This window comes from Bombus terrestris, chromosome 13, assembly GCF_910591885.1.
Source record: "Bombus terrestris chromosome 13, iyBomTerr1.2, whole genome shotgun sequence".
Classification (NCBI taxonomy): Eukaryota; Metazoa; Arthropoda; class Insecta; order Hymenoptera; family Apidae; genus Bombus; species Bombus terrestris.
Window position 1 is genome coordinate 1,360,137 of NC_063281.1, and position 11,182 is coordinate 1,371,318.

General features: G+C 37.8%; 1 protein-coding gene across 2 annotated transcripts; it reads left to right on the plus strand.

The window, feature by feature from the left end:
• Positions 1-211: 211 nt before the first annotated feature.
• Positions 212-10,292, plus strand: LOC100643707 (transcription factor HES-1). 2 transcript variants are annotated; one of them, XM_048411249.1, is made up of 4 exons: positions 212-464; positions 1,043-1,672; positions 2,240-2,335; positions 6,887-10,292. In XM_048411249.1, the coding sequence occupies exons 2-4, from the start codon at positions 1,580-1,582 to the stop codon at positions 8,063-8,065; spliced, it is 1,368 nt and encodes a 455-aa protein (XP_048267206.1). In that variant the 5' UTR covers positions 212-464; positions 1,043-1,579; the 3' UTR covers positions 8,066-10,292. The 2 variants fall into 2 exon arrangements, with proteins under 2 accessions (XP_048267206.1, XP_048267205.1); XM_048411248.1 differs by lacking the exon at positions 212-464 and adding an exon at positions 586-986.
• The last annotated feature ends 890 nt before the right edge of the window (positions 10,293-11,182 follow it).

Here is an 11,182-nt window from a genome sequence, read left to right on the forward strand (position 1 = left end):
AAAAGAGATAAGCGAGGCTCTAAAATATGAAGAAAAAAAAAAGTAACGTTGTCACGAAGCATTTGCAAGAGGCCAGTCGATTAGAGATCACGGATCGACCCTAACTCTGTGCCATGTTAATAGCATGTGTGTGACAAAGAAACGTTCGAACAGAGAAGGGAAGAGGTACCGTGTGCCGGACGTGTGTATACGTGTGTCATAAGCTACGCTGGCGTGCGCAGCGCGATACGCTGCCAACGATGCAACGGGAGGATGAGGGCCCTGTGTGAGAATTCTTCTGAAACGTTAAACAGTGTTTACTCGCCGGGCCATGCACCGCGAATGCCTTTGCCCGCCGGTTTCATCAATGAACTCTTTCTTTTACGCAATGACCCTGTGGAGAAACGCGCGCGTCGCGCACGCAACCCCATGGGAAAACACGATATCGTGCACGATTACCGGAACTGCGCGCAAAAACCACATCGGTGGGATTTCGACCAAAGATTTTGAATTTCCTTGATAAAGCATCGTGATTTGAATGAGGAATGATACCATTGAAATTTGTGGGTAGTTATAAATTAGTCTTTTGTAATTACGATTAAAACATCTGCTAGTTTCTATAACTATTTTGTAGAGATCGGGAAATAGAAAGAGGAAAGATGTTTTGTAATTACTATAGAAATATTTACAGATTTCAATGATTATTTTAGAGAAATCCTAAAACAGGAAGAAGAAAGGTTCTAGCAACGAAGATAAGAATAATAGTTTGGAAATTTTGATGTAGTATATAATTAATCAGTAACAGTAAATCTTTATCGATATATTTTATCGTTACTATAATCATAATATATTATCAAACTTTTACTTTATACGATAGCCGTGACGCTAAAAATCACTGCAATATGAATAGTTTTCCACTTAAATCATGAAAAAAAATACTTTATATTAGATTCTGTATATAAATTTACTTGGCAACTTTACAAACAACTCGTTATTACAACTGGCAGGTAAATTAAATATGAGCTTTACAATATATAATACTGATGATTCTCCCAATTTTTAGAAACCGTCATGTGAAAGAAAAGAGGTGGATGTAAGAGGACGAAAGAAGAGCGATAGGAGAGAGACTCGAATTTCGAAGGAGACGAAATCGTTGCGTCCTAGGGGACGGCGTGAATTCCCACACATCAACAAGTCTCAGTAGGTCCGTAGACCTCCCCTCTCCAATGCTATCCCGGAACCCCACTCCAGAACGCACTTCACCCCACTCTAGACACGGTGAGTGCATCGGCATGCGGTCTTCGGAATCCAAAACGTCAAACAGTTACCCTCTATACCCCAAGAAGGACGTCGTCAGTATTGTTGACGATCATCCCCTTCTTTAAGACAGTTCATCATTTGGAGTTTCACCATCGGGATGTGCACACGAAGGACTATGAAGAAATATTGTGAATACTATTCGTTCTTAGTACTTTGAAAATATAGTTTAGTTATATTTACGTGGATGTGATCTTGGATCGTTAAAAAGACGAATTGCAAGACGTTTTCAGACGTGCAGTTTTGTGTGGTTTGTTATAGTGATTTTTACTGCAGTGCATAAATGGTGGATTATTATAAGCACAAAATGTCAGGCAGCGAGGAGGAACCTGAATCGCACACGCAACCAGGGATGACCAAGGCGGAGTTAAGAAGGGTAAAAATTAGTTTGAATCACCACTATTTTGGTTGTTGCGGAATTGTGGGAAAAGAATTGAACAATGGGAGATTTCGTCGGAGGTCTTATTAAAGTTTTCATATTCGTATTTCCGTTATGAAATCATTATTTTTCGATATTTTGAGTGGCAAACAATATTTATGGAGATTAATTTAATGGTTTTCTCATTTATTATCACTTATATTAAATATGTTTTGGCTACTTTCTTTAAACAATAGTTAATATTAATATTAATAAAACAAGCCATATGTCTATATTTTCTTTAATAAACCACGTGCTATATATTAAAAAGGAAAAATGATTTAAAATTTAAGGAATCAAGAACTTTCTAAAATCGCACGCTCGTACTTATTTACTTGTATAATTCTAAATCTCTTGGTTGGAATGCAAATTAATTTAAATATTTAAATACCGTAAAATACAATTCCGATTAAAGAAACACGAATTCTCACGTGACTCGTTCATAAATCAATTACCAAAACCGCAACTATCAAAATTACAACGATCATCGAACGTTTCATAACTGAAATGATTCTCGAACTGTAGAGCAATAAGCCCATCATGGAGAAGCGCAGGCGTGCTCGGATAAATCAGTGTCTGGATGAGTTGAAGAGCTTGATACTCGAGGCGATGAAAAAAGACGTGAGTAGCATTATTTTCCATCCGTCGAGCGCCATTTATCGGTCTGTTTGATAACGGTGATCTTCGCGCGATCGATCGAGAAGTCGTACCAATTACATGTCACGCGAGCAGACAAAGTGTTTTAATCGCTTAATCGAACTAAACCCGACAGGCGAAATTTCTTGACGAGGAACGAACAACAGACATCAGCAATGGTCGCGCGAAACGATAAGAGAGTGTGCGCCTATACGCGTGATTTGAAGCTAGCGCTCGTGGAATCCACGTTGTCGCCGGCGCCCGAAACGTGCCATTGAAAACGTGACCGGTACACGACTTATCTAGCGACGTGATACGAGTTTACGGGAGATAACACGAAAATATGCGCAGCCTCTCTTGTCGACCGACACCGAACGTAGATTTTTTTTCTCGTTGCCACTTAGACTGATGGGATTTTGCGCGCGTTGATGAATCCTGATGAGAGATCTCTCGATGATATTTGGTAAATTTAGAATCGTTGATATTCAAAGGCTCGACAATCAATATGTATTTGTGGTTCTTTTTTATTCTTTTGGATAACGTATTCGGTTTTTATTTTGCTATTTTTTTTTTTTTTTTTTTGGTGTTTAGTCTTTTTTCCGATATGTTCCATTGTAGCGTGACACATTGACGATGTTTAATTGAGAAATATCTTTGGAATGTTGGTTTGATTTTAGATAATATGTTTTAGGAAGATGAATGTGGTTGTTTATATTTCTAAATCAATTATTTTGTATGCTGTGATACAGTGTCAATTTCATAGGATTATTCATGGAAACTGAAGAAAGATTTAGGCTGCTGAATAATATTTCAAACAATAGTAAAATAAATAACGATATTCAGAATACATTTTCTGTGATAAAATATTTATAATACCTTTATGAATCGCGACAGTGTCTAAGGATAGTTAGTAGAATCATTTATAAGATCCAAACGTGGAAGTTAAATAACTCAATAGCATTACCTGTATTAAGTTACTATCAAACACGGTAATTATATGTAAAGAAGAGAGAGTACACCTTGCCGATTTTGATGAATTTCGAATACTTTGTTGAGGTTAACATTCTAAACAATTTTTTCCTATACATATAACCATCGGCTTAATTTCCGAGATATTCGTAGAAATACTTTTGTTACCTCTTTTTCTTGACGTGGGTTAAGTCGGGTTAGCTTATGTACGGATATGATGATTTTATAGGCGTATTCGTGCTGTGATGCGTCCATACGTCTTACGTTTCAATTTGTAAACATAGAGAGATAAGAATGGAACTCAACTTAGTTTAGCAAGAGCCACGAATACAGATATAGTACCATCATGTCTGTACATAAATCTAATCTAAACTTGACTCTAAACCTAATTGTAAGATAAAAAGTAGCAAGAGTATTTTTATGAACATATCTCAGAAGCTAAAGTCGAGCGAAGATTATATGTGTAGGAAAAGTTGGTCAGAATCATGCTTCCCACCACATCGGGATTTCAAATCATTGAAATCAGTGAGCTGTATTCTTCCATATAATTACTTCAAACGATATAAACAAACAAATTTGTACATCGCTTATAACAATTTTATCCTAGCAATCTTATGTTTGTCAATAATTCTAATTCGTTTAATAATTTATCGTAATGTAACTTATATATCTTCTAGTTTTTCTTCTTATTATAATTCACACGTATGATCAAGTGACAATTGAAATTGGCCGAAATTATAATAGGCCACATCAGTCATATACGGAGCATCAGTCGGTCGAAATTGTTTCGGTACTGTTAGCCTAAAGGTCAAGAGTCGATCTTTTAATTAAACTGATAGGAAGAGGTCATGCAACGGATGTTGGCACAGAAGTGTTTGAACAGGCCGTCTCCTTTTTCCCTCGCCGCCTTTCTCTTGCGCGATACGATTTGTTTTTCGACCGTAGAATCAAGACTAAGGTCGGTAAACTAGTGGTAGCAAGAGGTGGACGGGTATAGTTTTAGTGTTTTAGACGCCTCGGCGTGGGAACGGATGGTGGAAGTCCTCTCTGCCAACGCGTAATCTCCACTGGAGACTCTACAATGGCACTTCAGGTCTATTCGGCTATGTACCTGACCGGTGTCAGTCACATTCCATTTAATTGCCGTCTTAAACAGATTTTAATTACGTTAGTTTCGCATAACTGTGAAGCTTCACTAATTAACTAGTATCTTTGTTAAATACCGTGTTGAAACATTGAAACACTGAGTTAATTTCGACAAGAATAGGAAATTTTAAGGTTAATAAACTTGGCTAACAAGCTTCCAAAGATAACAAACCTTCAAATTTTAGTAATGGAATAGTAGAAAATTTAAAAGGGTTTAAAGCAACCTGGGTTTTGTAATTAAATATGTTCATCGAGTGTTACTAATTATTCAGAGTGTTAAATAATATGAAACCTATCTTAGTTGCAAGGTTAAAAAATTTCAAAGCTAGAAAGTTACGTACAGTACGTAATAGATTAAAAAGTTTCGAAGCCAAACTAACTTCTGAGTTTTGAATGTATGTGGCAAATAAAAAATCATGGGATCTAAAAAGATCAATTTTCGATAAAAAGTTCGATTGGAACCGCGAGATTTCCTCTCAACGTCCGAGGACATAAGTACGTTCCTCACCGTGTAACTCGATCCAACGAGATTGATTTCTCAGGCAGAGCCATAACGAGAGAGCGAGGCGCTCTCACCGTTCTCTCCTCCGCGTCCAGATGACTTCCGCTACCTGCTCGCTCCAGTGTCCGTCCCGTTCGCCCGTACGAAACGCCCCCCGCGTTCGTGGGAACCTCGAAATAATTATTACGAAGAAAAAAGAATCTCATCTCGGGTTGCAGCCTTCCTTTGTTGACCGTATCATCTTTAAGGATCCAACTTCGCGAAGACGGCACCGATCGCTGTAAGAAAGAAAAATGAGAAAAAAAAGAGGCGATGCTCCACGCTTTTGCTTTTAGTTGCTCTTTTAGCAGGTGTCTCGTCCCTCTGATCTTCGGTGTCGTATTCGCCTACGAGAAAATCGATTTCCGCATCGATTTTCTTCCTCTCAACCTTTGACAGGCGTTTGCTTGTAGCATGAACCTTATTGGTGAACTTTATTTTACGAAGACGTCAAACATTTTTAATCACTTTTTCTGGTTTCTGACAGCATTCGATAAATATATTAAAATATCAGTTTTGGATTTAGAGAAGTTAGAATCTTTGTCAATTGTAATTTTACATTAAACTGAATCCTGCAATAGTTTTATAAATGTATCCTTTTGTACCGTGTCGATGGCTCTTGAAATTATTGAAACAACGAAACATTCGAACGGATTGTTCGTGAACATAACGACTGAAATTTTTAAATCCTATTCAAGTACCATAAAGGATATGTAAAGATCGATTAATATTTTTGATATTCCAAGAACAAAATTTTTAATCATGGATAAATATAATAATTTCTGTTTGCAATGGAAAGGCTGAATGGTGCAATTTGCCGTTTCGAATATAGTTTAAAGACTCATTGTTGTTCGTCAACTTATTCTCATTCGAATGGAAGCTTATTCGAGGGAGACTGGGGGGAAGAGAGAAGAGCCTCAATGTGTAAGCGATCTCTTCTTCGACTCCCACGCCTATTTTAAAGGTGACCGCTAGTTTACCATAAAAATGCGAGCACTCGGCTGATCCTGGGACGAGGATCATGCTACAGGAAAGGCACAATAGGATTTCGTTGTTGTGCATCGGTATTGAACGATCGATCCTCTGAAAGGTAGGATTGCCTTGCTGGCAATCTGAGAAATATTGAAAGGGCTAGTGTTGTGCTCCGTGGAGAAAAAACTTTCGAGACGCTTTCGAATTTCTAACGGGTTCCCACGGAAGCTTTTTCTACTTGCTACAGTTTTCCTTCGAGAGGAAATGCGTGTCTCGCAAACGTTTCCCTGAACGCGTTTCTAATTTATATGAATATCACGCATCGTAAAGTGGCTTTATTTGGTCGTTTAGAAAACGATTTGTATGCAGTCGATAAGAGCGATGCAGAAGTTACGCGATAGGGAATCGCGATGAAAAAATTCCCGCGAAATGTAACACGCGTGGCCGTAGGCTAACTACAAAATTGCTCTACACTAGCTACCGAAGTTGGTAGTCTATTATTAAGGTAACAGGTCGTATCAAGTCAATTACGTGGGCGTTACCGAGGCGTCACAGATTTCTTGAACGAGCGATCGGTATTAATGCTCGCTTGCGAAGGGTAGCCTGGGGTTACGGTTCCGATTGCTATCCTCTGAACATGTTGGAAACGGTCTTTTCATCGTACCGGTTAATTTCTTGCTTTCACCGCCTGTCGATAAAACAGATCTCCCTCTCTCGACCGTGTCTTGTTGAGTTCTTGCATTACCGACTGCGTTCGAGATTCGTTTTTTTACCCTGGCATAGCGTCGTATTGTACGAAAAATTTTATAGAAAGTCGGTGTACGCGTATGAAATCGAAATTAATCAATGAAAATTTACTGGTAACTCGAAAAATAAATTATTAACATGCGGTTCTTTCCATTTTACAGCCGACAAGGCATTCTAAACTCGAGAAGGCCGATATCCTCGAGATGACGGTGAAGCATTTACAAGCGGTACAGCGTCAGCAATTGAGCACGGCGGTCGCTACCGATCCGGTGGTGCTAACGAAATTCCGTTCCGGATTTTCTGAATGTGCTACCGAAGTATCGCGGTACGTCAGTCACCTCGAGAACGTGGATCCTGTTGTGAAGCAACGACTGGTATCACATTTGAACAATTGCGTTAGCAATCTCCAACAAATGGCGCCGTTCTACAGCCACTACGTGCCCTACATGCCGGAACGGCTCTATCCGGAGGTGAAGGTCGGTTTCCAGAGTGATTTCCAGAATGGCGACGAGAATAATAATAGAAGTGCCAGAATACAGATACCAAACGGTGTTCAGTTGATACCTAGCAGACTGCCGACCGGAGAGCTAGCTCTTTTGGTACCACAATCGGCTGCTATTTCGGCAAACTTTCCATTCTTTCCACCAGCACCCGAGTCTGTCCCTAGAATTGGAGAGCGCTCCGCCTTCACAACTGTTCATAGGTCACAGAGTCCTCTGTTGAGTCCGTCGACATCCATCTCGAGCTATGGTGAAGAGAGTCAACAATCTGAACACTATCCTCAAGCGCACTCTCCTAATGAGCAGCAACGTCGATTCAAGATTCCCGATCAAGCTTCCAAGAGCTTCTCTTCATCGCCAGAGACTCAAAAGCCACAGATTAGCTCAACCAGCGATAGCAAGTCGCCAGTACCAATTTTTGCGGAACCTAAGTCAAACACGAGTTATATAAACAGAAAAGAATTTGCAGAATCTTCCGAATCGTTAAGCGGCAACGGACTGGCGACGTACAGTTTAAGACAACCCCTTTCGGTAATTACAGACAAAACATATAATTGCACCGATTCTATGGTGGCGAAGAAAGAGGCAATCAAGAGACATAGCTCGGATTGTCTTTTAGTAATCTCTGATAAGAAGGCCAGGTACCAAGAACCTATCAGCTCTACCATGAATTCTTCTAACAGTCCCTTAAAATCCGGGGAAGATCAGCCGGTTTCTGTGGAGGATTTGTCAAGTAGAGCGACTTGCTCGGCTAATAGAAATTCTAATCCTAATCCTATCAAATTTGTAGCAGTGGCTGGTCCTTCTGGCGTCAACGGCGATATGTGGAGGCCCTGGTGATTTAAATATAACGCGCCTTCTCATGTTTTTTAATTTCCCTTCCTTTAAAAAAAAATTTTTTTCTTTTTGAACCGAAGTGGAGAAATTCTTTTTAAACCGAAGTACATAAAATTGACAATAGCTAGTTATTATAAAGAAGTATTACACAATTGAGATGTCTCCTGGTTAGATCTAAGTTTAAAACAATTCTCGGCTAGTACATTACGATCGTTTATATTGAAAATTGTGCCTTAGAAGAAACATAATTGTTTACTTTTCAAACATTTTCGGACATTATTGAAACTAGTTTTACCATGATTATATATAATAGGAATCCCGACTGCTTAGTAAGTAATAGTAATAGAAGTATTAATTTAAAGAAATAGTATTTAAGAAGAAACGCGACAACGACTAATTAGATGTAACGTCGACAGAATAGGAATATGCAACTTGTATCCTCGCTGACAAAGACTTTCAAGCTTTAATATACTATATATTGTACGATAAGTTTTTCACTGTGAATAGTCATGTAAATAATCGTCGATCTTATTTAATTTGTATGTTAATCTAAGAATTTAAAAAGAGTGATGTGTTTTTTTCAGTCGATGTAATACCATCGTTACGAATTAAGTTCATTATTGCCGGTTTTTGTGATAAAAACAAAGGTGGAAAAAATAGAAGGAAAAGAGAAATGAAACGAATTTTTTCCGTTGTTCCCCGTATTCCGTGATTCGGAAGAAGAGAGCGATAAAAATCGTCGCAGAGAAACGAATCTCTGCTTGATATATAAATTTCATTAAGTGTAAAGGAGAGTAAAAAGAAAGGAAGAAAGGAAAAAGAAAGAAAAATCGTCTGAGCTGATCTTTCTATCGATATGTCCCGTAGTCTCGTAGCCGTAAAAGGCTGAGCAATTTCCCTTGTTGAAAAAGCCGTCGGGGCCGCTTTATCCTTTTAAGAAGCGTTAAACGCGCTCCGATTCATAAACTGGAACTTATTCTTTCCTTTTTTGCCGATAAAGGAGTAAAAAGGCGCGGCGAATGAGAATTTCAACCACCTGTTACACCGCAAAACCACCCCCTTTCTCATCGGCTGAATGCTTAAACTGATTTATCGACAGACACCGTGAAATTTGTTGAATGCCCTTAGCGTTTGCTCGACGAACGAGCGCGTCTTCCCTTCTAGTCGCTGAAATTCTTAATTTCGATCGTGATTTATGGGACTAAAGGGGCAGTAGGAGGAGAAACACCGTAATTTTCTCTAGACTCTAGACCTATCGATACGCGGGCGAAGCGTCACGTACGCGTATAGCTCGTCCATTTTGTAAAATTAAGTTGGCTGAGAATTTCTAGAGATGTATCGATTACACGGTTTATGACGGTGGACTAAAGGTGAATGTGTTTTGAAAAAATTTCACGCGATTTTTTTATGGCTAGAAGTTCGTTCGCGTTGGTCGAGATGGCACCACGATAGTATTCAGAACAAAAGATGCTCGTTCGTGTTGGTGTTTTTCAAGAAAATTGCTTGACTATTAGTTAGACAACTTTCTAACTTTGCTTGTTGATCGCGGCCACGTTAATTAAAATTGATCTTAATTGATAAGTGATCTTACGTTGGCGATCTTATATTTCTCTCTGCTATTGCCAATGGATAGCGTAGTAAGGTCTAACAGCAACGACTTTAAAAGTAAATACATGCATACAGCATGAAATATTTTGATATTGCCTACTATAACAGTTTTGTTAGGGCGACGTATTGTAACCATTGTGACATGAATAATTCTGCTCTCAACGTTTTATAGTATTCAAAATGGACGAATTGCTTAGAAGAGTATTTAAATTTATTGTAAATACAAAATCATGTTACATCACCGAAAATACTTTTTATATCGCTTACCTTTTGTCTGCTCGAAAGCGGAAAAAGAAGTGAAAACGAACGTTACTCTGAAAGTGTATATTTCTCCAATAAAATAAACTTGCGTATTTATCTAGTTTTTTCAGAGACGAATTTGTTAAGGTCTGAAAAAGATAATTACTTTTTAATTTCTGCTTTTATTTGTTTAGAAAATATTTATAAATATTCGACAAGAAATATAACATTGAAAAAATATTTTTTGTCGTCCGAGGAAAATAATATGTATACACGTAGTAGGTGGCTATTATATTTTGCGTCTTTTGGAATTGTGTTTCAATTAAGAAAAACGAAATGTACATGCATAAAATATTTATAATAATACATGGTATGTAACTTTCACTAAAACGTGTCAATTAATAACTAGAAGTTAGTGTTGTTTTCCCGTTAATTTTCCGTATTCTTTCCACAAATTTATATTTCAGTATCCTTCAAGGTGTCAAACGGCTCGTCTACAAAACATCCTAATAGTGATTAATACCAATACCGAAATACACTAAAATAGATTATCAGGACAACTATATCTTCCTGTTCATCTCACAAAACCTCGATACTCGATCACAGAAATTTCCATCTATGGTAGAACTCCATATATCTAAACTCCATTTATTGGAACGAAATTTTAGTTAACAAAACTGCTACCGATTGAATGTACTTATCTGTATAATATACGAACTTCTATTATTGCAAAGAAAAATGACGGAAGTACGATGAATTATTAAATTCTCACCTTACGTATGAATTGTTTGTTAAACGAGTAAAATGAGAACGAGAGCATTTGCTCGCGTTCGTTTAGTATAAACAATTATTGAGCAATCTGTTCGTAAACTTATTTGCGCCGAAAGAGTTTCTTCGCGATGAACGCGAGCGAACCTTCGACAACCGACGAAATAATGCTCGTTCGTATTTTCATTTTATTAAAGAGATGGAGGAACAAGTATTCGTTTGCTTGTGCTAAACGCATTTTTTTGAAAGAATCGAACAAATATTTTTGGAGCATAACGACGTTTCGATATTCGATAAAGACGGAAACAGGATAGCCGTGGAAAATTCATTTTCCGTCATGTATCAAAATTAAACTTATATTGTTTCAAATATTTCACGAGAAACTTACTTTCCTCTACCAAATTTTTATTAGATGTTTATATGTTAGGTTGTCCGAAAAGTTTCTTTCGTATCATAAGGTGATAATAGATGAACAACAATTTCTGTTTTATATTATTTCATTGA

What these genes read in the sequence shown, in the direction of transcription:
- LOC100643707 (XM_048411249.1), top strand. Translation starts at nt 1,580, where the DNA reads ATGGTGGATTATTATAAGCACAAAATGTCAGGCAGCGAGGAGGAACCT. An exon ending in CCAAGGCGGAGTTAAGAAGG is followed by an intron (nt 1,673 to 2,239) that starts GTAAAAATTAGT and finishes CTCGAACTGTAG; the next exon opens with AGCAATAAGCCCATCATGGA. An exon ending in TCGAGGCGATGAAAAAAGAC is followed by an intron (nt 2,336 to 6,886) that starts GTGAGTAGCATT and finishes TCCATTTTACAG; the next exon opens with CCGACAAGGCATTCTAAACT.